At 39.4% G+C, this 27,865-nt stretch overlaps 1 protein-coding gene across 3 annotated transcripts in view; it reads left to right on the top strand.

Annotated features, from left to right (window-relative positions):
- RYK (receptor like tyrosine kinase) overlaps nucleotides 1-27,865 on the top strand; it is a 94,546-nt gene that overhangs the window by 31,080 nt on the left and 35,601 nt on the right. For 2 of the 3 annotated variants that reach the window (XM_070577537.1, XM_070577536.1), the window contains exons 3-8: nucleotides 9,778-9,877; nucleotides 11,612-11,746; nucleotides 13,952-14,005; nucleotides 17,955-18,099; nucleotides 24,339-24,440; nucleotides 27,652-27,785. In XM_070577537.1, the coding sequence (XP_070433638.1) occupies nucleotides 9,778-9,877; nucleotides 11,612-11,746; nucleotides 13,952-14,005; nucleotides 17,955-18,099; nucleotides 24,339-24,440; nucleotides 27,652-27,785 (670 nt within the window). The remainder of the gene's footprint in view (nucleotides 1-9,777; nucleotides 9,878-11,611; nucleotides 11,747-13,951; nucleotides 14,006-17,954; nucleotides 18,100-24,338; nucleotides 24,441-27,651; nucleotides 27,786-27,865) is intronic. The other variant, XM_070577535.1, reaches the window with a different exon arrangement.

Genomic DNA, 27,865 nt, shown 5'->3' with positions numbered 1-27,865 from the left:
CTGGAGAGGGGACAATTGACTTGCTAATGACTGTGCTGTTGTGGTGAAGTGGTGTGAGTGGAGGGCTGGGGGGCGTTGGTGAGATGGATGTTTCAGACATCTTTGATATAAAGGATATAGTTCTCCCATTTGTGGAGAAACGGTGAAAGTAAGGTGCAGCAGACCTGGCACCCATGTGTGCTGTAGCTAAGCTCCTTTAACCGTAAGGAACCTCTTGACTGGTTTACTTGTTGCTGAATTCTTCACCTTTCCTCTATCTGGGGTTCTCGAACATGCTAAGTTTTCTCATAGGTCAGAGAGTGGGATGCTGGGTGTAGAGCCCACCACTACCAATCAACTTCAGTTTCCTTTATCAGCTTTAAATATAGGCTTCTGAGTAGGATTTTATTTGGGAAATAAAAATAGTTTTGCTATTAAAAACAAATCAGAATACCTATTGTAGAGGGTTTTTTTAAAAGTATTGTGAAGTAGTGTCTGTTCTGATATTTGGTGCAAGTTGTTTGTTTGACCACTTTAATATAGATCTCTCTTATCTACTTAGAAAACAATAATGGTTATTGATATAATTAAAATATTAATAGGATTGTTTTTAAAACTGTTAAGACTTTGTAGATCTACACCCAGAAGTAATCATTGTTTATATGTAGCTTGGTATACTTCCAGGCTCATTTTTTTGTCCTTTTTAAACAAAAAGGGGATTTTATGACATGTGTTATACAGTATTTTCCCCCTACCTTATACTATATCTTGGCATCTTTCTACTTCTCTACTTACAGATTTGACTCATTCTCTTTCATGGCTTTATAATATGTTATTCTATGGATGTATCATGTATTGTTATTTGTTACGTTAATCCAAATTGACATGTGGATTTTTAATCGCATTTTACTGTTTCAAACAATGCTTCCTTTCACTATTACAAATAGTTTCCTTTACTTCATTTGGCAGGTAAAATCTGTGGTAAGGGAATGCTGAGAACAATCGGTAGCTCACTTTCATTGCTGTTTCTGCCTTTGTTATTGATGAATATAGAAACAGAAAAAATATGTGTGTGTGAATGTGTACGTGTGTGTATGTGTGCATGTTGTATGTATGTGTATACACATTAAGAACATCTTTGTTCAGAAATTTTGTGCACTCGTGACATTATTTCTGAATAGTAAATTAGTAAAATAGTGAAGAAGTGAAATGGCTGGGTCAAAGAGTGCATGTTTAAAACTTTTACATTACCAAATTATTTCTTCCTTCTCTCTCCCAAGATGGTACTTGTGAACCAACAATCCTTACAGAGTGAATAAGGGTGCTTATTTCCTCAGTTCGCTCCCTAACACTAAATATTTTAAGTATGTTTGTTTGCCAATCAGGTAAGTAAAAATGAATATGTAAATGTGCATATATTCATATTATATATACTCACATGCATTTCAGAAACATTATACACACATATAAATATATGCATTAAAACATAGCCGCAGGAATGTTGCGATTAAAGTTGTGTTAGCTTGGATCCTGGGTAAAGCACATGTGCCTTGCCATCTGGAGTACCTTGACGGTCCAATATTGTTGCTTTGGGGTATCCAAATATGTAGGAAGTGCTCTTTTAGGAGTGAATAGATCTCTTTAGGGTGAAAACTGCAAAATAAGAGATCAAGAGAGCAAATTCACGTGAAACAATTAAGAACACTTAGTAAATGGTAACCTGGATATGCTCAAGTGCTAAAATAAGTGATATAAATAATTCAGAAAAGGTTCACCTGACACATTTTAATCTGAGATATGTCAGTTTCAATGAGTATGTACCTGAACTCTTTGAGGAAACTGGGCTGATAGATTTTTTAGTATTCTTACATAACATTGTGTGACCTTATTATTATTTGGGGAGGAGTAACTTTTAATTTTGATATTATTTCAAACATAAAGAAAAATTATAAGAATAGTACAAAGAATTCTCTTATATCCATTACCCAGATTCACCAGTTGTTACTGGTTTGCTCCACTAGCTTACTTTATCATTCATTCATTCTTTCTCCCCACGCTCATGCTCACACACTTTTTTTCCCTTGAACTGTGTGAAGGTGAATTGTAAGCATCGTGTCCCTTTACCCCCAAATACATCAGTGTATATTTTCTAAGAACAAGGGCATTCTTTACATAACCAAAGTATAATGATCAAAATCAGGAAATTTAACATTGATACAATACTATTATCTAATCTACAGTAGTTAGATTTCATCAATTATCCCAATGATGTTCTTTATAGCTCTTTTTTTCACCTGATTCAGGATCGTGCATGCAATTGGTTGACATCCCGTTAGTCTCCCATTAATCTGGAACTTTTCTGTGGCCTTTCTTTGTGTTTCTTGACTTTGACATTTTTGAAACATACAGGCCAGTTATTTTGTAGAATGTCCTTCAATTTGAGTTGTCTTAGGTTTCGTCATGATTAGATTTGTCTCTTTGGCGGTGACACCACAGAAGTGCTGTCCTTCATGGTGCACACGATGTCAGCTTGTCCCATTACTGGTGATGTTAACTCTCACTCAGTTCACCAGGTTTCTCCACTGTAAAGTTTTCTCCTTTGTAATGGGTAAGTAGTTGAGAGAATTTGAAAGTCCCATTTCTTATCATCCTTTCAACCACCAGTTTTTGCATCTGTGTTTAGAACTAGGTTTCACTTCTCAGCCACGGCTCTTGTGGAGAGTGGTGTGTTCCCCCTCCTTGGAAGAGGTCCAGTCTGCACTGGGTAACCATTTGGTGGGAGTGTTGTAGAAAGAATCCACACATTTGTGGAGTGGCTGGTCTTGAATTTTAAGTTCCTTTGCAACTCTGAGATCCAGCGTTACTGTGAACGTCTTTCAGGCAGAGAAGTTTCTTATATTCTCAAAAAAATTGATAGTTAATCCTTTGTTACCTTCACTACCTTTAATATTGATGAATATAAGAAAAAATATTACATATATTTTAAAACGGTGAAAATCTAATGAAATAGTAGAGATTCTATTCTAGGTATTCTACTGACCTTGAATAGGGTGTGATTATTTCTTGGCCCACTTAGGAAAAAAGAATGCTGATATATCATCAGAATGTTTCCTGGGCAAGTGTGACTTCTGAATAAAAAGGCAATGTGGGGTGCGACAGTTAGAGTTGAATAGAATGAAACTTCTTACTTATTCCTTTCAAAAAATACGTAAACACTGGATAGTTTTATTTGGGGTGAGTTGCAGGGATCTGACACTGCTGATGGAGAGTGCTTGAGAAGTTTTAGGAGCCTGTCACAAGGAGGAAGTTGGAGTGGAGGGGAGTAGACAGAAGAAGGGGCTCAGATGAATATACAGTGTATGTCTGAGTGGGAAGCAGTGTTGGCCTTGGTACATGTTGGATCAGGAAGAGCCTTGGTATAGCTCTGTTTTACTTCCATGGTCTTCCCATTATCTTATCTTAGAGCAAAATCTCTACTTCTGTGGCAGGCATTAAATACCCACATGGTACACATTTGGACTGCTATTGCTGGTAATATTCCTGGTAAGGCAGAAGTTCCCTCATTTCTTGGAGGGTATCACCATGTATTTACATGTCCAGGCCAGAAGCCTAGAAGGGATCCTAGACTCCTCCTACTCTTTCCAAGTCCAGTTGTTTCTCGTATCATTACACCTTAAATTCTTGTACCTCTCTTGGGACCTGATGCCTCATCCTTAGTTTGGGCCTTCGTTGTTTCTGAACTAGATATGGAAATAGTCTTCTGACTGGTGTCCTTGCCTCTGGACTGACCCTTCTCCGTGCACCCTCACAAAGCTGCTCTAGGACACTCGGTTGCCACCAGAATAAAGTTCTGATTTCTTAGGAAGCCTTTGTGATCTCATCCCTGCCTATTTTCCTGCGTCCTCTCTAGCTAATTGTTTAGTGCCATTTTGTTTGTCTGGCAATTTCTTGAATGCCTTGTGCTCTGCTACATTGCTGATGTTTGCTCTGCTAGAAATGCCCTCTCCCCATTCTTTAACTCATTAACTCCTGTTTAGTTCATAAAACTCAGTCCTTGTGTCACCTCTTCTTTGGCTGTATCGGGTGTCCTTCTCTTTCCTCCCTCATAGCTGTTGTCATACTCTAAGTGTATTATGGTAGTTGATTTTCTTTTCTGTCTTCCTCCTAGATGCTAAGCACCTCAAGGGCAGGAACCCCTTTTCGTCTTTCTCGGTGTCCCTTGTGTCTGGTGTGGCACCTGGTACTTAGTTACAGGTGCTTCTTAAACTGACTGCAGAGGAGATGCATGGGTGGAAGCCACAGGGTACAGTCCAGCAGATGAGGAACTTGTGAGCAGTTAGAGCTTTTCAAAGTTGAAATATGCTGCTTTAGGAGCAGTGAATTTCCTGTTTCTAGAAGTGTGAAAACATAGGCTGGGTACACTTGACACTAGTTCTACACATGGGATTTTTCAGGTACTTTGAATAAAGTTGTAAATTTGGAAAAATGAATTCATAGATTGACTAGCTAAACTAATTTTACAGGTTCATCTGTAACAGGTATAAGAATTAGAGGAAAGTAATCATCTTATATCTTAAAACATTTTATAGTAAAAAAAACCTAAGGAATATGTGTGTGTTAAACTAGTTGCAGGCTTTGGCTACCATTGCAGCTCCTGTTTCCAGTTTTAGGTCATACTCTCTTTGGTGATTTGAGCACAACTGATTAATTGAAGTTTGTTTACTTAAAGAATTTTTCAAGTATTCAGTGTCTGCACATGGCATAAGGGGTCTACAGTGACAGGTATGTCCCCTGCACCTTCCTGGGACCATCCCCAAGCAGTCCAGCCACTGTGTCTCCTCTGTTGGCCACCACTGCTACCTGCTTCTTGTCTCCCCTTCTAAAGATAGTCTGTGTGGATAAACCTCTATGTGTGTGTATGTGTTTATATTTTAATAAGTAATATACTGCATACTTTTCTGCAGTTTGCAGAGCACTGAACAGTGTATCCTGGTAAAGGTTCTCTGTCATTGCCTGTAGAGTTGACCTTTTTTCCCTTCAAATGGCTGAATCATACATTATTATATGGTTGTACTTTGGTTTATTGATCAGTTACTATGAAAGGAAACTAAGACCCAGATTTGGGAAGGTATTTGCTTAAGGTGGTAGTAGGGGCAGAGGAAGCAGGAGGTAGCGATGACTTGAGATGGGAAAGTCACACAAGAGGGCGGGAGAGACATGGTGAAGGGTTCTTCACTGATCGTGCTGGCTCTGAGATGCAATCATGAACTTTCAGAAGGAGGCCATGGCTCCCAAGCTCTAACACTTTATCAGAAACTCTCAGTTCTTCCTTTTTAAGATAGTGCCAGAAGATGAAATATTTGCTTCCAAAGATCTCCAGGCTCCTTGGTATGTCAGTTCACACTGTAGATATTTTAACATTAGTTTTCACACATCAAAGCTTTTGCTGATAGTGTTCTCCAGTGTTTCCATGACTCTGTTTTGTCTTGGCAAACACATTGTGGTTTCCTCAGAGGCTGGAGCTGTGTCTTACTTTTGACTTATGTGTCACACTGCCTTAGTGAGTGGTCGGTAAATACCATTGGTTAATTGCATTTCCAGATGGGATGAGAACTCTGGTATTGCTTCTCTTTCACAAAGCGACACACTCAAAAAAAGCAAAGACTATCAGGTGGTTTTAACAAATAATGAGTTTCTTCTGTATTCCAGAACATTCTCCAGTGTCCAGAAAAAAAACATACAACTGCATCTGTTAGGTGTCAGTAGATATTTAGATACTGAAAGGCAAAAAAACACCAAAATGTAGCGGAATACTCCCCTCACTTACCCCCACCCCATTGCTGTTCCCTGGTTTAAGGGATTCTTCATCATTGTCAGGAGGGTCTGCAGGGAACTTGTCCAGAGTCCCTACAGGAGCCCCTGGGGCCAGCCTGCTGTGTCCCCTGCAGAGTGGAGTTTCTGTGAGAAAGGCAGCACTTCTCTTCATTTCAGAGAAATTAAAAGGCTGTTTGGCTGTAGGCAAGTACACTCACTTTAAGTCTGTACTGTGTTCTGGGAGGAAATTCAGCTGCCTACTTGCAGTTGCCATTTGTTTCCAAGTAAGGGAAGATTATCAAAAATGTTTATTTTTTAGCTTATTCAAATATTTATATTTTCTCTAGTTTCTTTTCTGAAGTGTTTTGGCTCATTCTTTTTTCTGATAAACAACTGCTGTCCAAATTTCCTTTGTTCCAGTAGATTATAAATGTTCACTTTAGAACAGATCTGTTTTTTCAAATGATCATTGGCAAGTGAGAGTCCATACAGATCAATACATGTCAAGATAGAGAAAATTAGACTTTAATAATTGACAGTTTCTTCTCTGACCCCAGAAACTACAGTTTTAAAATTTACATACTAAAGATTCCAGAGGGAGACGAGAACTGCCTTGTGAATGCCTCACATGTTTAAGATAGTCCCTCAAAAAGGGATCCAGCAATGGGCAGGCTTCCACACCTTCATACTGCTTTTTACTTCAGGCTGCTGTTCTGGCCAAAGGGTTGGCCTTCTCAGACCTCTTACTCAGCCACATGTCCCCCACCCTCACCACTGCATTGGGGCCCTTGACTCCATTTCCGTTCTCTCTCTGATGCCCTTCTATCGGTTCTGTCCCCTGGTTAGCTGTGTGTCTCCTTACAAGCTGAGACCTAGAATAAAGGAGACATCAAGTGTGGGGAAACGTAGTAAGTTTGGCTTTGAATCTGTTAAATTTGAGAGCTGTAAGATTATTAGGTAGATGTGTCTAGTAGGTAATGGGACATATGCTAGAGACTGAAGATATAGGAGTGAGAGAGACCAGTTGATGATAGGAGATCGATTGGTGGTGACACAGGCTGGAACCTAGTGTAATAGGAGAGAAGGACTCATCGTTTGGAGAGAAGAATGGATCTTTCCTTGGGGCTGGAGTGCAAAGGTTGAGTGCTCTAACCGATCTGCCTGGTGCTAAAAAGAAAGGCAGAAAGGGGGTTCCTGTGTGCTAGCTAAAGGGGACAAAATCGTTGTCTGAGGGTGAGGAGGTGGGGAAGGTATCAGGTGGTGAAGCGGTGTGGTCCTGTGAGGTTTGGGATGAGAAGACTAGGGAGAGGGGGTCGGTGAGGAAAGGATTGCTGAGCGGGATTAAGGGCCTGCCCTGTGCCTGGTTCATCATCGTGTAAGAGCACCCTTCTCTCCTGGGATATGATTTCCTCCACCAGTGCTGGGCAGGATGCTGGGCTGCCCTCTAAGGGTGTGGAGGGAGAGAATCAGCTGAGGGTGCTGCTAGACTGTGTCAATAACACAGTCTTCTTTAGGGTACAGGTGGTGAGAAAGTGAAACCAGATCACTGGCTACACTGGAGAGGAGGGAAATAGCTTAATCGGCCATTGCATCTCAGCTATGAGCACAGCCCTTGGCTTATAAATGTGCTTCATAGATGTTGACTGAATCAGAGTGGTGGAGACAGAGAACTGATTTTGTAGAATTAGAGGTAGGGATGGGATCTTGATAGAGTGGGACTTTTTGAAGTGATTTTGGTTATGGAGCAGTTCTTTAGTAAGTAGGAATACTGAATATTGAAGCTGTCAGAAAGATGGCAGGAAACAGTGAGCCAAGGGACAATGTCCCTACAAAGTCCTGTGCCTGTTGATGTTGATGGCGTGAGAAATCACCATTATGAGTAGAACTTGTGAGCTTGAGAGTGTAGGTGATTTTGCATGAGGAAGGACCTAATGATCCTAAAAGAATGCTGACCCTACTCTCTAGGCCCTGAGGGTTGGGTGTTATGGCAATTGGATGATAGGCAGGGGTAGAGAAGACTTCTGAGGAAAGCCAGGTTGGGGGAGGAGGTGGGGAAGACATTTGTGGAGAGGCTAAGAGTATGGGAGCCTGTTCATAATAGTGGGGTTCCAAGATGGAGGACAGAGCAGAAAGGCTGCAGCACTGTTCTTGGCAGAGCACAGGAAGGCTTGTATCAGAATCTCTGGGGTCAGGAGTAGGCTGGCATCTATGAGAAGTGCAGCGGAGCAATAGGGCAGCTTTTTTGGAATGACTGTTGATGCCACTGGGGTCTGCATTTATCAGAGGGGACCTGTGTCAGACTAACAGGTTTGTTGCATTAATTATCCTGTTTGATCCTCATAATGTGTGGTATTATCCTCGTTTTACAAAAACTGAAACTCGGAAAAGTTATTATTTACCTAAGGATCACACGGTCTCATGGTTCCCATCCAGCTCTTGCTGACTGTGCTAACTTCTTTTGTGCCCTTGTCCTTCATGTATTGTCCTGTTAGAGACAGCATGGATATAGGGATATAGTTAATCCATTCTCTTAATGTTATTCAGTGAGTATTGATGGAAACACTGCTCATTCTTGGCCCAAACTTGCTAGGTTGTAGCTCTTTAGCATCCCCTGGTGGCATTGACAGTATTGTGGTGTACAGAGGTGACTGAACACTTCCTAGCCAAGGTACCACTAAGTCACTGATGCACAGTAGCAAGAACATTTCCTTTGTTCTGAACGTGGCACTTTCCAAATACAGCGTTTAACAATTGTTTATAAACCTATTGTAACTGCAAGGCAATACTTTAATATTTGCATACACCTACAGGCTTCAGGGACTTTCAAGTAGAGTGTGAAAGGAGAAACCCAGAAAGGGAGTTAAATTCATTGGATTGAGCCTTCTTCTTAACCTGGGTAAACACCCCCTGCCTCAGCCATGTGCAGGGCCATCCCTTCCCTTATAGGCTGGGATGATACTCTTTCCCTGTTTCCTTTCTTCTTTATCGTGTCCCAGTTCATTGGCTTTTTTTTTGTTAGCATATAAACACATTTGAATATCTCCCATTGAAGAAGAAGAAAGAAAAGCTTTTTGGGCTTCTGCCAATCGTAGTCCTCCACCAAAGCTGCCCTTTGAATGGTAGAGGGGTACCATTTTTATTCAAGACCCCATGGGCAGGATGAAGAGTAACATGAAATATAAGGCCTCACTGAAGGTGGTGGCCATTCTGAATTTCAGCTCTTGCTTTGCAGTTTGAGCTGTTTCTTCAGGAACGTCTCTCTAGCAACAAGGCTGTATTTATTTATTGATACTGGTTGGTTCTGTTAAGTCACACTATGTAGGCCAGGTTTTGATAGATAATACTGGTGTTCCAGGGACGTCTTCTTAGTCACCTCTCTTCCCTTTTGGATTCCCAGTCACTTGAGAAATAGATCCAGAGGTTAGATGGGCATCCAAACATGAACTTTCTTAATGATGAAAGCTGGACTAGAGAATGTGGCTTAGATATTCTGCGAGAAAATGGTGCCTTGGACCCTCTGCTTATGGGGTGAGTGGGTCTGTAGAGCACACCTTCATCCGACAGCTACATGGAGTCCCTCAGAGCTTGGCTTTTATCAGCCACGAAGACATTGGTGACTAGTCGTGGTCTGTAAATTACACATCTCAGCTCCTTGGCTCTTCAGTCTGCCTCTCCAGGTCGTCTTCGTCCTTGACTAGGTAGTCCTCAGTAGGAGTTCTGAATCCTAGGTGGCAGATTTCACAGGAGAGTGGTGGTCCTGTTCTGGACATGAAATAGCGGGTGGCTTACTGGGTCAGATTTTATCCAGTTGAAAATTCCTAGGACTGTTTCTGACAATTTGGATTTTTTTTTTTTAATGGCTTGATTATTTGTACACAGGAAAGGCTCATGCATTCATTAGTTAATGAGCTAATCAGTGAAATCAAGTTGTTAGTGTCCTTTCTGTTATCACAGATCGAGTTTGTTTCTGTTTCTGTTTTATAGGTTGAATATAAGCTGGGATTCCAAGTAGACAATTTTGTGGCTATGGACATGCCTCAGATCAACATTTCTGCTCAGGGGGAAGTTCCACGCACTTTATCAGGTGAGTCTCAACAACAGTGTTAACATACACTTTTTGACTGTGTCCCTCATATTCCAAAAGAAGTTTACTGATGTTAGTGTATCTTACTTGATAGGCATAAGATGTATAAGTATTTCAAAAGGTAATTTTTGTAAATATTGATTATTTGCACCCCCTCTTTTCCATTCACTCTAGAACTGTCTGCTCAGCTCTTCCTTATCTCCTTTTCTGCATTGCTGGCACTGGCCTCCATATAGGTCTTGTTCCTCTTAGGTTAATTCCCACACTGTGGCCCAGATGATCATTGAACACTCACAACTGATCATGTGACTTCAAGCCCCTCTGTGCCCCCAGCCCCATCAACTGATTACATTCCAGACTCTACAGCTAGCGTGCTGTGTTTCCCATTGGCCCCCTTCTGCCTGCCTAGCCTTGTTGCTGCACTCCCCTCAGTGTTCCGGCAGTCCCAGCAGTTCCACACTACATGCAGTTCTGATGTCCATGCCTTTGCACTTGCTGGTCTCTGTCTTTGGAACCATCTTTTCCTCTTTCTGCTTGTGAACTCTTCATGCTAAATATTCTGCAAGACTCAAAATCTGCAGTCTTTTTCCTGCCTCCTTCTTTCCTTCTAATCATTAACTCTTTCTTCTGTTCTTCCTGCTCTATAGAATCTTGCAGTTAGCTGTTTTTGAACTGATCACATTATCTTTGTCTTTTTCTCCCTGCTAGCCTATGGCCACCCTGAGGGCAGGAGCTGTCCTTTTTAGCTCTCTACTTATCTACCCCTGGTGTGTAGCATAGCATCTGATACGGGATAGGCACTGAGTACATGTCTGAGTAAATGATTTAAGTGTCATATTTACACCAATTTAACTACTTTTGAGTGAGCCTTTTGAGAAACGATCCTGAAAAGGTGAGATTTTAAGAAAATGGAAATTTCTAAAACTTGAAAGTATAAGGCACAGCGATGTTGTGGAACTTTTTCTGGAAGTCTTATTCACTGATATTAGTGAGATACATTAATCTAAGCTTTAAGAAAGCCTAGGAAGACTGGTTAATTATTATGAGTCAGTAGGGAAGTTCAGAAATGCCCTTATCTCTCATGTGCTCAAACAAATGGTAGAATGGTCTATTCTAAATTTGTCGAAAAATCTTAAATGGAAAGATTGAAAAAAAACGATGTGTATCAAAGTCTGCCCTTGCTGTAATAATTGATTAAAGCCAGTTTCTGTTTAGAAATGGTTTTATTTGTTAAATTTATAGTTGAGAATTTATCAGATTCATTTACAGGTTTATGTTTAATCTCTTCATTAAAAGCAGTACATAATTGCATTTTGGTGGTGAATTGTCTTCCCTTTTCTTGGGTAATTTTTCTTGTTACTGTAGCTGATGTGACTGGTGAGATAGCAGGCTCTGCCTTAGGATTCTGTAAGTTTACTGTATTATAGCAAGAGGACTTATGAGGCAAAGGGATGTATTAAAAATCATGAGCAGAAGTTGAAAATAATTATTTCTTCATTTAGTTTTGGTTTATTCTTTAATGCTAACTTTTGTGTCTATAATGAATGAAATACTTAAGTCTAAAACTGTGTAGTCTGAAGATAAGTTCTTTGAAAGTTTCTGCTTATGATTTTATGTAAATATATTATTCTAAAATTTATTGCAACAAAAATTAAATAATTCTAAAATATTTAATGGGTGTTAATGTTGATTTTTAGAAAAGTAAAATATTTGTTGTTCTTGTTTTCCCAACAGTGTTTCGGGTCGAGCTTTCCTGTACTGGCAAAGTGGATTCTGAGGTTATGATACTCATGCAGCTCAACTTGACAGTAAATTCTTCAAAAAACTTTACAGTCTTAAATTTTAAACGAAGGAAAATGTGCTACAAAAGTAAGGAATTTGTTTACCAAAGTGTGTGTTTCTCTATAGGTATGAGAAGGTCAAAAATAGATTTTTTTCATCTTTTCACAGATTTGTGACCAAATCTGTGATTATAATTGCAAATGAGAAAAGAAAGAGCTTTAACATGAAATTCCGAGATAATCGCCAGATAGCTTGTGGCCAGGAATCTCACTTAGGCACTGCTTTCTCAAAATCTTCTATCAGAATTGCTAAGATGTTTTCCATTAGGAAAGTGAAATTGCACTAAAGTGTCTGAAGAGGTAAAGAAATCAGGTAATTCTTATAGGGGCCCCAGAGTAACTGAGTGTTAACTATGTTTCCCTTATAAAGTTAGTTATGCAGAAGCGTTGCCCTGGGGCCACACAGACCTGGGTTAGAAATAGGACTCTGCTCTTGAGGGTGTCAGGACTAGTTACTTAACTGAAGTCTCAGTTTTTTCATCTGTAAAATGGGCATAATAACCTGTTTAAGAGGGTTTTTTTAAAGATTAATTTAATCTAGCCTAAAGCTTAGAATATCATATGTGGGTACTTAGTAAATGTTAGTAGTTTTTGGTTTTGCATAATCTGTTATTCAAGAAATTACAGTGGATTTGAAAGAGTTCCAGCATGCTAGGTCATAATCAAAGAATTTTAGAGTTCTCCTTAAAGGTTATCCAGTCCTACCCACTTTCTTTAAGTTTCAGAGAGGTAAAGTGACCTGAATTTACAAGGTCACATAGATAGAGCTGGTTAATATTTAAGGTAGGGGAAAAAAACCCACTCTAAACGTATTCAGTGCTTACTATATTCCAAGTGCTTTGCATGCATTAAGCCCATTTAATCCTTACAACAACCCTAGGCAGTAGGTTCTCTCATTATCTCCATTTTCTGAAGAGGAAGCTGAGGCTCAGAGGATCTGACCAACTTACTAAGGTCAGACAGCTAAGTGGTGCACTTGGGATGCAAACCCATGCTCTTGGCTTCGTTGTTAAACTCTTAACAAATTTTCCTAATTCAAGTTAGTGCTGAGTGTTATGAGGACACCTGAGGTCAGCTAGTGAGTTATAATGGCTGATGTCCAGATACGTGCCAGTAAAAAAAAACCGTACTGCATTAGAATGGACATTTATGAAAAGAAAAGTTAGCACTGTTTAACTCTGGTGTTTTGAAACATTTTTCAGTTCTAATGCGTTCAGTTATTCACCTACTTTCATGTGATTTTAAAGCCAAAGTGGACTTTGGAGCCTCTAGTTCATCCTGGTCATTATCTAATTGATATGAGGAGATTGGACCCCAGATAGGCCACCTGAGTTTACACAGCAAGCAGTAAGGACTGGTTCACCTCACAGGAACAGCTGCTTCCTGATCCCCCAAGGGAGGTGGACAGTGACTGCACCACGATGCTCATCTGTTAATGCTTAAAGGCAGAATGATGGCCTGATGTGATGTGGTCTGTGGACCAGTGCTCAGATCTGCCGATGTTAATGATCAGCTCATATTCGTAATGATCCTATACCTTCATTTTCTTTAATATGTACATGAAAATTAACATTAAAATGAACAGTTGGTGTAATTTTCTATTCTGTTTTAGACTTAACTTCAATATAGTACCACTCTTTTTATTTGGTGGTCATACTTCTGGCCACCCCAGTCTTTCAGTTCATGGTCATGACTCTTACTTTGATATGTAACCCTACTGTATTTATTTGTTTGGTTTTCTAGCCTACTACTTTTTAAAAAAGGTGTCTGCAACGGGAAACGTAGCTGTACTATGTTGATTGTTCATGGATGTTAGTAACAAGAAAAGATTCCTTTATCATATGAGAGTGGGAATTACTGGATCAGACAAGTTTCGTTTCTCCAGCACTCCTTAGAGCCTTTACACTCTGCTAACGTGCACTGTGAACCTCCGCAGAGGTTATAGTATGTGGCTTTCCCCAAACTTCTTGACCATAGAAGCCCTTTTGCATTGAGCTTCTATAATAACACCCTTTGAATAATGCTGGCATAGACTATTGATTGATGGTTACAGTGATGATTATGAGAAGAGTAATGTAGTATTTATTATCTTGCAACAAATACCTTGTTATGATGTTCTGATAGAAGACAAAACTACATTAGAGAAAATTCAGAAAATAAAATTACAGTATTTAAAGATTTTCATGGAAAAGAAAGAATTCCTAAAGCATCTTTTATCTCCTTTTTAATTCAGAACTTGAAGAAGTAAAAACTTCAGCCTTGGACAAAAACACTAGCAGAACTATTTGTAAGTGTTACTGTGTTATCTTTCTCTGTTATTAGGATGAATAATGGTTGATTGCAGATGAACATGATTGCATGAAGCTTGGAGGCCCTTGTGCTTTCCAGTTTGTCAAAAGACAAATGACACCATGCTATTTTTTTCCCTGATGTTTTGTAGATTGGTATGTAGTCAGATGAAACTATTAGAATTAAATTTTTTGAAATAAAATTCATACATATTTCATAATAAGTGATCTAAAAAACTTTTGTAAGCAAGAATTTGTATCACATCATTTTGAATGGCCATAATTAAAATATAAACATGAAATACGTATAAGATCTTCATCTAATTAGCGAAAGGTTACAAAATCTGGTTTGTGGCCTGGACCTAACCCTCAGCTAATTTCATCCAAGTGAAAATGCAAGTTTAAAGATACCATGTTATTTAAACCTACAGAGCAGAAACTCAAAGTAGATTTTTGTTTTTTGGTAATGGTTGTGTTTGGATAGTATAACTTAGACTTCTTTTTTCCTTTTCTAACATGGACACATCATTGAGTCTTACTCTTCCTGAGATAGTTTTAATAGCAGTATCTTAAAAGGTTCCTAGATTCTCTTCTTGGAAGTAAACTTAAAAAAAAATTGTGGAGGACGGGGGTTTCAGGTATGCACAAGTTGAGAGAATGCTCTGATGAACCCCCATGTGATCATCACCCTACTTCAGTAATGATCAGCATTTTGCCAGTATTCCATTGATTCCTTCCTCCTTTTTCACTTGGGTAGGTGGGTGGAGTGGGGTAGAGTATTTTAAAGCACATCCCAGGATCATTTTACCCATAAGTATTTTGGTGTGAATCTCTTTTTAAAAAGGCCATTAGGGGCCGGCCCTGTGGCTGAGTGGTTAAAGTTCTGCGTGCTCCACTTCAGTGGCTCGGGTTCGCAGGTTTGGATCCTGGGTGTGGACCTGCTCCACTCATCAGCTGTGCTGTGGTGGCATCCCACATACAAAATAGAGGAAGATTGGCACAGATGTTAGCTCAGGGACAATCTTTCTCAAACAGAAAAAAGAGGAAGATTAGCACAGATGTTAGCTCAGGGCAAATCTTCCTCACCAAAATAAAAAGGCTATTAAAAAAACAACCCATAGTCACCCAACACCTTTTCCACTTGTATTTAATTTATCACATATAACAAAATTAACAGTAATTCCTTCCTATTTTTTAGTAGCTCGTCCATGTTCAAATTAACCTGATTGTCTCAAAAATGTCTTTTTATAGCTTCTCCCCCAAATTAGGGTCCAAATGAAACGTATATACACTATATTTGATTGATTTGACTTGATTTTATATTAATCAGAAACCACTCCCCCTTCCTTTAATATCACTTATTTGTTGAAATTGAGTCATTTGTCCCGTAGAATTTCCCACATCTGCATCCTTATGGTGTCATTTAACATGTTTTTCTCCCTCCTATAAACTGATAGTTAGATTTTGTAGTTGATTAGATTTAGAACCAACTCTTCTGGCAAGAATAGTTCATAGATGGTAGTATGTGCTTTCTATTTTATCTTTTTCATCCCCTCAAAAGTACAGAGTATTAGATGTCACAAAGTAGACGTTTTTTGAAGGTTAAATAATGTGAGATATTGTCTACTTTTTTAGAACATTTCATTTGGATTTATCTCTGAGAAGAAAGAAAAGCTACTTAAAAAATATGGCTGCTTCCAATTTTACTTCAAAATTCTGGTGATTTTGCTCATTTCTTTTATGCTAGTAGGATGTTATTTCTCACAAAGAGAATAGAATATTGCATATTCTTGTTCTCTGTCTCTTCCTCCCTCCCCCGTCCTTCCCTCCCTTTCTGTCTGTCCATTCATCCCTCCGGCATTTATTGAGAGTGTATGATGTGCCAGGTTGTATGACTGAGGCAGAGAGTTAAACGGTGAATAAAACAGACCCTGCCCTTAAGGGCTTATAATGTAGCGCATGAGATGGACAAGGCGATAAGCAATGATAACAACATAGTGTGGCAAGTTGTAATAAGGCCAGCACAAAGTGCTTTGGGAACCCTGAGGAGGGGCATGTAACTTCCTCTGAAGGAGTGAGGGACAGCTTCCAGAGGAAAGTGACATCTCATCTGAGACCTGAAAGGTGACCAGGAGGTGGCAGGTGAAATGTCAAAGTGAGGGAAAGGAAACAGTGCGTACACTACCCTGGAACTGGGAGGTAATCAAGTAGGGTGCATTTGGGGGATCTGCCCGGCAGAGTAGTGTTCTTCTCTCTGCCCTGGCGTGTGCTTGGATAGGTACTGCCAACATCAGCCTTTGGGAGCTTCCTTGTCTGCCTCTCCCAAGATTGAACAGCTCATGGCATTCTTGAGGAAAGTCTCGCCTTCATTCAGCCTTTAGTCAAGTCTATCTGCCATAGAAGCCATTCGGTCTCTTTGCATTAATTTGTTCTGATTTATTGTTTGTTGATTCAAAGTTTAAATTTTAGAAAGCAGCCTTATTTCCAAGTTTTTGAAAGCTATAACTGTTATCTTTTGTCCTGACCTATCCTCAGAACTCCACACTTGTGTTTCTGTTAACTTGACATCTCCACTTAGGTGTGTGCTAGGTACTCTTGGATGAAGCAGAACCTGATTCTCTCTTCTCCAACCTCCTTCTTTTTTATCTTTGTAGATACCATTTTCCACTTAATTCTTTAAGTCTAAGCTTTGATTCCTTTTTTTCTTTCTACCCCAGTGTAATCCATTAGCAAGGTCTGTTTACTCTGCTTCCCAATCCAGTAGCTTCTCATCTTCAATAACACTCTCGCCCAAGCCGCTGCTGTCTCTTTCTTGGGCTACTGTAGTAACCCCCTAGCCTGCTCTTGCCTCACCACAGCATTCTTTACACGGCAGGCAGAGTCAGTCATCTCTGAGGTTTTTTTGTATGTATGATTATGTGTATCATTCCTTTGCTTGAAACCTTATAATGATTTCTCATCTCATTAAGGATAAAACCCAAATTCTTCAGGTTTTGTTCAGTAGAATTATGATGTGAGTACCCATCATCAAAACTTACTTGAATCTCCAGTCACACCAATTCTGCTTCTATTTCTGTCTCCCACTCTGCTGGCTCATATCATATGTATCTGTGTCACTGTGTGTCTCTTTCTCAGTTTGCCTCTGTATGTGTGTTTCTCTCTGTCTTTGAGTTATTTCCCCTATTGCTGAGGCTTTCTTTCTCTTTCTCTCTTTTTTGAATAATATAAAGCTGAATATTATTTTATTTCATGAGTAGAGTCTTGTTTTCCAGCTTTTTAAAAAAAAAAACAGATAAGCAAAATAATTTCTCTCAAAAGGGAAAAAGATTGTTTGTTGTTTGTTTAAACTTGTGTGTTGCTCTGTTGTGTATTCCTTCTCCTGTGAGTCAGTGGTCATTGGCAACAAAGGTGTCTGATCTCTCCATCCAGGCGTCACTCTTGGGGACATGTGAAGGGTCTGTAGATGTGCACTGTCCAGGACGGTAACTGCCAGCCACATGTGGCTGTTTAACTTTAAATTAGTTAAAATGAAATAAAATTAAAACTTCAGTTCCTCAGTTGTATTAGCTACATTTCAAGTGCTTAACAGCCGCAGGCGCTCAGTGGCTGCTGTATTGCACAGTACAATACAGGACACTTCCATCACTGCAGAAAATTCTCTCGGACAGCACTGCTTTGGATGGTTTGTTATAAGTATATCACTTAGGACTTTTATACTCATTAACCAGAAGTTCAGTTTAAAATCCTTTTTTTAAAACTGCAAGAAAACTATTTTAAAAATGGTGTGAACTTACGTCCATACTATACTGGTAACTGATCTTATCAGAATGGATACATGAAATTAAAATCTCCTTTACAAAGAACAGGGTACTCATTGTGTGTATATTGGGTTGCAAAGCAATTGATATTTGTTTAAAAAGCTTAATGTGCTTTTCATTTTTATTTCAGATGACCCTGTACATGCAGCTCCAACTACGTCTACACGTGTGTTTTATATCAGCGTGGGGGTTTGCTGTGCAGTGATATTTCTTGTAGCAATAATATTAGCTGTTTTGCACCTTCATAGTATGAAAAGGATTGAACTGGATGACAGGTATGCTACATATTTTGGGAAAGGAATAAAATAAAAGCAGTTACTTGGGTTTACATGGGAGCCCGCACACACATCCATGTCCTCTGGTGCCCAGTGGTGCAGGGGAAGGATGGAGGATGAGCAAGCCTAGCCAAAGGAGAAATTACTGTCTGTCATTGCTGCCATTGTGTTTCTCTGATTTTAGCTTTTTTAATTTATGAAGTCAGAAATTACAGTTTATTAGTTGATGGGGAAGAAGTAACGATCAAATTTTTTTCCTATCCCCTTTGACGTGACTCTATTCCAGATTCTGAGTACCTTTTTAAAATAGCCCTGTTTCTTCCTCCTAGTTTATCCCTCCATCCTTATCCATCCATCCATCCATCCACCCCCCCCCACCCACCTCCTCCCCCATCTAGCACATGTTTATTGAGAACCTGCTGTGATTTAAACCATTGATTTTCAGGCTGGTTGCACATTAGAGTCGTGGGTAAGCTTTTAAAACATATCGGTACTTGAGTCCCACCTTCCAGAGATTCTGATGTAATTGGTCTGGGATGGTGTTTGGGCATCAGTATTTTTCTTAGAACTTCCTGGATGATTGTAATAAGTAGCCTTTGAGATACACTGGGTTAGATGTTATGTTAAGTGCTGGGAATAAAAAATTAATGATATACCTTATGGCTTCAAGTATTTAATCTTTGACATTAACCCATAATTATAAAAGTTTGTAAATTTGATGATTGTGATATGTGTAGTATAGTGTGGGAATACAAAAGATGCCTCTCCCAGCCTGGGTGAGTCAGAGATGACAAAGAGGACATTATATCCAGGATAGGGTGAGAGAGGTAAAGATGGCATGATAGACAGGTTTATCCTCCCAGTACATGAGTCTCACTTCCCTCCTCAGTGACTCCCACTTGCTGACTGAAGACATTCCCAGCTTCATGACTTGGCTTTCCCAGCCCTGCTTTATGTGGAGACATATCTCCCATGCTCTTTTAACCTTTTTCTCTTTCTTACCGTATCCTTACTTATGCTGCAGTCACGTGATTATACTTGGTCCTCACTTTGCCCTGTGTTGTGCCCTTCAGGACTTTTGTTCATGCTTTCCTTCTGTCCACAGGGCTCCTTGAATTTTCCACCAGTCCAAACCCTGTCTGTTCTTCAGATTTCAACTGCATCGCCATCTCTTCCATGAAGTCTTTTCTAAGTCTCCCAACTGTCCATTTCTCCCTTCTCTCTTTGTCTCTGTCTCTCTCTCTCCCTCTCTTTTTGGTAGCAATTATTGTACTTTTTCCATCTATAATCATTTTTTGTATACTTGTCTCTCCTACTAGAATGTAAGCTTTTTCCAGTTAGAGACAAGTGTGCCTTACTCATTGCTGAATCCCCACTCCTACACAGTGTTACACCTACTGGGTAAGCGTATTTCTGGCATAAACAAAACACAAAGAAACGGAGAGCCTGGTTGGATTCAATACCTGCCCCTAAGAACTCTCTGTCCCCACTGTTTAACTTTCTTTATCTGAGTAGAGAAATATGAGTAAGAATAATAAGAATGAGAAGAGAAATACATGGGTGACGTGTTTCAGAATATGTTTTGTGTTTATGGTGTGTTGAAATTAGATTTTGTAGAGGAAGAAATGGCATTTGGAAGCAACCCAGGGGAAATGAGGTCGCAGGAACATTTTGATAGGAGTTGGAGAGAGGGTGCACGTAGAGTTAGAGGGGTTACTGCAGAGCATGACATTTAGAAGTCAGTCTTGATCCACATATTTTCCCTGAATGTTGCATGTGTGCTAGGGCTGTGAACCCACATAGGCCAGAGTCATGCAGAACTTTCAGATTCCATGGCGTGTATACCTTTGCCTGCTGAAATAATCAGTTACCACCTACGAATTGGTGTTCCAGTTTCTCACTAGTTTTCAGGTGAAGGTTTCCAGATATTGCCTGAATAAATGCAACTTACATTCTCGCTTGTTTTCAGAGCATAGCCTAGTAGTTAAGAGCATGGACTCTGGAGCCAGAGCATCTCTGAATTCTGGCTCTTCTACTTACTAGCTTTGTGGTCTAGATAGAGTAAGTTATGTGGCCTTTCTATGTCTCAACTTTCCTCATCTGTAAAGCAGAGATAATAATGACACCTACTTAGCAGGGATGTTGTGAATTTGTGAAGTTTTAATGAAGTAATACTGTAAGCTCCTAGAACACAGCCCTGCATATAGTAAGTGGCATTATTACGATTTTTATTTTCAGAAAGCTGCATTGTGCCAGTAGTGATGGACTGATTTCTTCTTCAGTCTTTCCTAATGTATTACCCGTTATTTACATGCCAGGCAAGTTAACAGTGGTGACTAGAAAGTTCCCATCCAGTAATCTAATAGCATTTATGACACTTGCTGCTTCTCTCTGCATAGGGGCCTTTGAGATAACAGTGGTTGCCATTTTATTGTTTTTTGTTTACCAGTACTGGGCCAAGCACTTTACCTGTATCATCGTATTTGATACTCATAGTCACCTGTGGGTATGATACTGTCCTTGTTTTAAAGATGAAGAACTAGCTTAAAGAGAATTAAATAACTTTTCCAGGATTGCACTCCTAGGACTAGGCCAGAGCAGCAAGAGGGACTCCTTATTGTAATAGCCGTGTTATAATAACTTAATATTGTAATTGTATAAAGCACTTACTATATACCAGGCACTGTTCCAATTGCTTTGCATTCACTAATTCCCTTAATCCTCAAAATAGCCCTATTTGATGGAACCCGTGGCACCATGGAATTCCTTGGACAGGGTGGAAGAGAGTTCTTCCATTGCAGGCACTCAGGAGCGAGTGTCCCCTTATACACAGAGCTTCTTTAGAGGCAGAGAATAAAACTGCCTAAGATGTGCTCATGCCAGGGGCAGTTAGAGCCCGTGTGTGTGGCTTTCCCTCACCTGACACTGTAAGTTGATCTTTTCAGCCTCTGTGTTATGCCAGGTGAGTCTCTCCTGGAGAGGCAGAGCTTCTCTCCACATTTACTCTAAAGTCCTTCCATGGAGGGATGGATCCGCAGTCTGTCCACACTGTAGTCTTTCCCCATTAGGCCGTGGCTGTAGGAAAGTTCATTCCTCTTTTGTGGGACACTTGAGCTTGTTATTTGGCAATATCTTCTTTTTCCATGATCTCCATTACCCCTCCAGCCTTTCTATTACTGGTGACAAGGTCACCTTTATTTCTCCTTATTCATTTCTATATCCAGTGCCAGGTATCTGTTGAATGAAGAATTTGTTGAATGAAAAATGAGTAGAGAGAGGCAAAACACCATTTTGTTGTACCAATAATTCTTGGCCTCTTTCAATATATATCAATGCTTGTGTCAGAAGCAACTGTTCTATCTGGTTTAGGTCTTTCTATTCCAAGGAGGTCTGTTTTTCCCTGCTCATTGATGGATGGATTCAGCTAAGTGCTTATTGATTCTTAGTTGGGCCCACTTGGGACCTGTTGTGCCAGGCTCTGGCTTGAGTGCTAGGGAGGAAAGGGAGAACAAATAGGCACTTTTGCTGCCCTCAAGGAGTTTATAGTCTGCTTGGGTAAGATAGGTGTTAAACAGGAACCCCCACTGGAACGGAGGCTTTGTGAGGGTAGGCATCTTTATCTGTTCTGTTCACTGCTGCATCCCCAGCACAGTACCTGGCATGTAATAGACACTTAATAAATATTTGTTGAATGAATAATAAATAAATGAGTTACACAGAAAAATACGAATTGTAATAAATGCTCTGAATGAAAATGATGATCTTTGCCCTGAATTCTAACTTCAACTCTAGAGCAAGGTTAATATTTCCATAACTAATCTTACTTGCTTATGAAAATCAAATGAGATAATTTATTTAGACTGATTTTAGACTGTTAAGTGCTAGAAAATGTACATTTTTATCTCATTTTCCACCTCCTGTGTGTAGCTTTATAGATACTGACTTAATAGGTGTCAGGGATCCCCACCTGCCCCCTGCTTCTCTCATAGCGGTGGGTCTGGGGTTTCAGAGAAGGTTTGTTCTGACTGCTTAATTTAGTGCTTTGCTCAATGTAGAGATCCAGTAAATATCTGCTGAACTAATGAAAAATTGACATGGATGTACTCATAACATCTTTGACTGTATGCCCACCCAGTCTTTTCAAGAGTTCTGAGGTGGTACAAGAGTGCCACCTGCTGTTCAGTTACTGGAGAGAAACACAATAACTAGCAAATAATTTGGGGTCTGGGCATTTATTCCACCATCAGTGTATTGCAGGTATTATTAAGTAGTACTTTCACATACATTATACAACTTGAGCCTCACACAAATCCTGGGCGGGGGGACGTGGTAAGTTTTCTTAATCCCATTTTATGGGTAAGTAATTATAGTCCTTTATTCCTCCCCCTTTGGGGATAATAATACTTCTCTTCTCTCCCCGTTACTGAATCTTGGAATGTTAACAACAGTGATTTCTAGTCTGATCTTCGAGTAGTACTCAGGACTCCAAAAACAGGTGTCCTGTGGTTCCTTATCATTCTAAGGATTGGGGATGTATATTATTAGTAGTAATAAAAATAATTAGCAACAATAATTTGAAGATGTATGTTTGAGGGCAAGGCACTGTCCTAAATGCTTTACTTACAGATTTTTCATGTACTCCTTTTAGCAACCTTGTCAGGAGGTAGTAGTATGCTCGTTCTGTCCTTGAGGATTTTGAGGCTACAAAAGCGTTGGTTTGCCTGAGGTCATACAGCTGGTAAATGGCAGTGCTGGCAGTTTTGATTTCAAGGTTTATGCTCTTCATCGCTTCACTGTACTGCCCCATACCCACTACACGTGTAGACTCATATAGATCAATTTTTGAATAACATCTTTTATTCATTACATATTTTTTTAATCACCACGTTTTGAAAATAGAGAACTCTTGTGTGGAGTGTGATCAGTGAAACAATTTTACATATTTAGGAAAGCTGGGAGCCTCTGATTGTATTCTGCTGATCCTGTAACTAAGGGAGGCAGGGAAAGCCTATCCTGATGGTCTGGGATGACTTCCTGCCATCTGATCTCACTCTTCATGTTGAATTTCTATGCTTTGCTTCTCTGCTGCTGCAAAATTCAAGGGCTGAGGCAGTAAAACTGTAGTATGCCCAAGGGTAACCTGGGATAATGTTGTTACCCACTGAAAAAACAAAAGTACACATTTTTTAAAAAAGATGGACAACAGGAAGCAAATACTAAGGCAGTTATTGGTTAATTGATTTAGGAAGCATTTCTCAGTTGTGTGTGTGGGGGGGAGTTGTTTTGTTTTGTTTTTTTGGTGAGGAAGATTGGCCCTGAGCTAACATCTGTTGCCAATCTTCCTCTTTTTTTTTCTCCCCAAAGCCCTAGTACATAGTTGTATATCCTAATTGTAAGTCATTCTGGTTCTTCTATGTGGAATGCCACCACAGCATAGCTTGATGAGCAGGGTGTAGGTCCATGCCCAGGATCTGAACCGGTGAACCCCAGGCCACCAAAGTGGAGCATGCAACCCAACCCCTTGGCCATGAGGCTGGCCCCAAAAATACCCATTTGTGAGGCATTAATTTGTAGTAGTCTTGAATACAGGATTGGCAATTATTTGAGCCTGCCATCTTCTGGGTCCCCTGTATTATTTAAAGAATACAGTGTACTGGAATGCTTCAAGTACTAGAGATTTCTGATAAGTTCCATAAATTCTAAAAAGGTGGGATTGGGGAAGAAGAAAAATACATGTGATTAAACAAACTTGAACCACATTTTGATACCCTTCCCAAGCTTTGAGCATGTTGGCATATTTGATTTACTTTGATATTCCCTCACCTGTAGGCGCTTTGGTTTTAGACCATCATTAAAAGAAGCCTGTCTTTCTACTCCTTTTCTTAAAAGTAGCCCAATTGAATGGCATGGGCTCTCTCCCTAAGAGATGATCCACAGTTCCCTAACATGTTGTCTGCAGTGTTTGAGGACTAGTCACTACATTTCTGAATGACTTTGATAAGATGAACCTGCTTTATGCTTGTGGAGATAGAAAAGAAAGAATAAATGGAGCTGTGCATTATGAGGTAGATTGAAATTTCATTATGGAATGTTTGTGCTAGAGATACATGCATTATTGTGATATCCGTCAGGACTTTAAGCTAGTTATAGCAGCTACATGCATTTTGTATATATGGGAAAAGGAAATTTCTCGTTGAAGCTGACTTGCCAAATATTTCTCTCTTAAAAATTGTTTGCAGCATCAGTGCCAGCAGTAGTTCCCAAGGGCTGTCTCAGCCATCTACCCAGACGACTCAGTATCTGAGAGCCGACACGCCCAACAATGCAACTCCTATCACCAGTAAGAGTTAATTTAATTCTAAAGATGGTTTACTAAAGTTGTCTGTGGTCTGTCAGTGGTCCTTTGTGATTAGCTACTTGTGGGAGATGTGTACCATACCATGTACATAGTATCCAGTGTGTGCACAATTAGGCTTGATCTTCAACTTCGCTTTCTAGAGCATTGAATGAAACATCCTAAAATTGGAGCATTAAGAATAAAATTTAAGTTTAATTGTTAGAATTAGTTTTGGGAGGTTTCCGTAGATTAATTCTATTAAAAGGACTACTGAATCACTTCTAGAGAAATACAGAAGGAGGATTTTTAGGTAGTTAGAAGAAGCCATTGAGCTGGATGAAGACAGAGACTTGGATTTTAATGAATTGTTTGGTGGTCTTGTGGGCTGTGGTAAGAACTTCACGTTGTTTTCTAGTCATGATAGGAAGCTAGCTGCCTTTAGACTTGAGAGCATAGGATCTGATTTCCCTTTTTTTGTACAGGATTTTGATGAAAGTTTTTACAGTGTAACATGTAGATGTTTGTGGAAAAATAATCATTCTAAGAGTATAATTTAGATATAATGAGAAATCAGTCACCATACAAATAATAAACAACGTATCATCAGGATAAATAGTGGGCCATGAGTCAGGGCTTGACTCAGTGGTGCCATTGATTAGTTAGGTTCTTGTAGGCAGTTAGCTGTTATCTTCCTTGGGCTGGTATTTATTCTTTAGTAAACTAAGATTAAGAATATCTGTCCTTCACCCAATGCCCTGTTGTGGTCTTTCAATACTGTTTCTCATTAAAAAGAACCTGGATTCTTTGGAGAAATGGATGATTCCAGGACTGGGTCAGGAATGTACAAGATAAACCTGGGACATGTTGCTGAGCCCAAAATCAAGGGAGCTGCTAAAGACTTGAAGAACTCCCAAAGATGGGGCCATTTGAACATCAAAAAGAGTAACAACTGCTCTGGATTGAAACATAAAATGTGTAAAAATCCACCAGTTTATGATGATACTTTAAAAAAAAAATTGATCATTTTGAGAGATGACTAAGGCACCAGTCATACCTTTTTCTGACAACTGGCTGCATGAACTGTATTTCAGAGTAACCAGATATTGCTGGTTGATGAGAGAAAATGTTTCTTTACAGAAGAATCCCAGTAATAAATGTGGAAGGAATGACAGAATTAGAGAATATATTTGCAGTCCCTAGTAAAATATTTGATTCAGGAAAAGATCATCAATGTTTAAAACTGTGCAAAGAAAGAGAAATGGGGAACTCTACCATTCGAGGCATCAGACTGTCACCACCTGAATCCACTAATGAAACGTAGCATCACTGATAGTAGACAACTAGATGCTTTGTACCCCCACATGTGATGTGCCAGCCATGAAGTAGTCCTATCTCCCTTTCCTTCCAGGAGTTGACCTAGATCTAATCAAGGCTGTGGGACTGACTTGCAGTTTATAAGAAGTACAGGGATAGAGGAACAAGTTAAATGATACTCGAAGAAGCAGATGCCAGACATTCTCCAGGATAACTGACTGGGTTTCTTTTGTGAGATGGTGGAAAGGAAAAGAAAAGGGAAGGAGGGAGCACCCTAGATTAAGAGAAACTTAGAAGAAATAATAACCACAGTTACCATAACTACCAATGAAAGAGAATGTATGCTCTTCAGAAAATACGATGATAGATGTGAAAGTAATTCAAACTATTCAGAAGAAACACATCATTGCTTTTAATGTTTAGATGTCAAGCTTTGCTCAGTAGAGTCAGTTTTTGATTGCGGATATAACCTTAAAGAGGTAGATAATTCAATTATTATATATGCTAAAAAGAAATCTTTTTTCTAAAGTCAGTGGAAATACATTTATTTATTTAAAACATTTTTAGTTACCATCAATAAGAAATTTACTTGTTTTTGTGGGCATTACCTTAAGGAGAGAGAATTCATTTTTTTATGTATGGTAAAAACATTTTTCTTTAGAGGAAGATTAGCCCTGAGCTAACATCCGCCACCAATCCTCCTGTTTTTGCTGAGAAAGATTGGCCCTGAGCTAACATCCGTGCCCATCTTCCTCTACTTTATTTTGGGACGCCTGCCATAGCATGGCTTGACAAGCAGTGGCTAGGTCTGTGCCTGGTATCTGAACTGGTGAACCCTGGGCCGTGGAAGTGGAGCAAAAGAACTTAACCATTATGCCACTGTGCTGGCCCTGATAAAAACTTTTTAAAAACTCAGTGTAAATACATTTGTTTATAAACAGAAAAAAAGAGGAGTAGGAAAAATAGTTGAAGATATAATGGTCAAGAATTTTCCAAAATAACGAAACAGAACAGACCGCAGATCCAAGAAACTCCAAGAACTCCAGGCGGGATTAAGCACATACAAATATTGCATATACTCACACTTCTAGGCATATCACCGTCAAACTGCCGATGAGTGGAATCAGGTGTTGTCAGCTTAGTCCATCCATTATGAAGTTCCCCAAAGCCTTTCATGTAGTTCCGGCAGCCGCGGATGGTCATTGTCTAGGTCCGCTAATTCTTTAGGGATCTTCTTCCCAATATCTACCTAAACCAATAAATCATTAGAGATACCATTCCAATTTCTATTTGCTAACACTGAATCTTCCTTTTATTCTAACATTTTTTTGTTGGAATGAAAATTTTAATTTATGGCTAGAAATTTTGTTTTTGCTGTCATCGTATTAAGAATGAATGGAAATTAAGGGACCTGAAAAACAAATATGAATCTCACAATGGTATAACTAGGCTGTATGAATACCAGAATGATTAAATCCATCATATGTTTGTTAGAAAAGCTATTTTTATAAACATCTCTTCATTTGAAAAGTTCTTTGTTAGGAGAGTATGTTAGAAAATCTTTTGGAAGAAAAATATTCTGTAAGGAGGGATTAAATTAAATTTTATGAGTAAAAGCTTGTTTCATTTGGCTGAAAGGTAATGGAAGTGTGAATGGTAGTATTAATTTTAGTGTTTCTTGTTTTAATTCTGCATTTTAAGATTTTGGGCTAGGTGGAAAGTGTTTCTCTAAAACTTAGTGTGGCCTTCAAAGTAATTCTCCCTGTTCATGTATGTGCCTTTTTCTGTGTATGATCCTTACATGCCTTCCTTCCCGTGACTCGAGTCCTGGGGCTCTGACTGAGCTGGTTGACCTGATGCCGTAGTGAGGGTATTTATATTTCTTGGTTTGGCTTTGTTGGCTCCTCAGGTTATCCTACTTTGCGGATAGAGAAGAACGACTTGAGAAGTGTCACTCTTTTGGAGGCCAAAGCCAAGGTGAAGGATATAGCAATATCCAGGGAGAGGATAACTCTGAAAGATGTACTCCAAGAAGGTATTCATTATCTCAAAATCTATTTTTTAAGGAAGATTTAATGTTAGCGCTATAGAAGTTTTTTTGTTTCAAATTTTAAA

The sequence above is a fragment of the Equus przewalskii genome, chromosome 15, assembly GCF_037783145.1.
Source record: "Equus przewalskii isolate Varuska chromosome 15, EquPr2, whole genome shotgun sequence".
In the NCBI taxonomy this organism is placed as follows: domain Eukaryota; kingdom Metazoa; phylum Chordata; class Mammalia; order Perissodactyla; family Equidae; genus Equus; species Equus przewalskii.
This window is presented reverse-complemented; position numbering and strand designations above follow the sequence as displayed.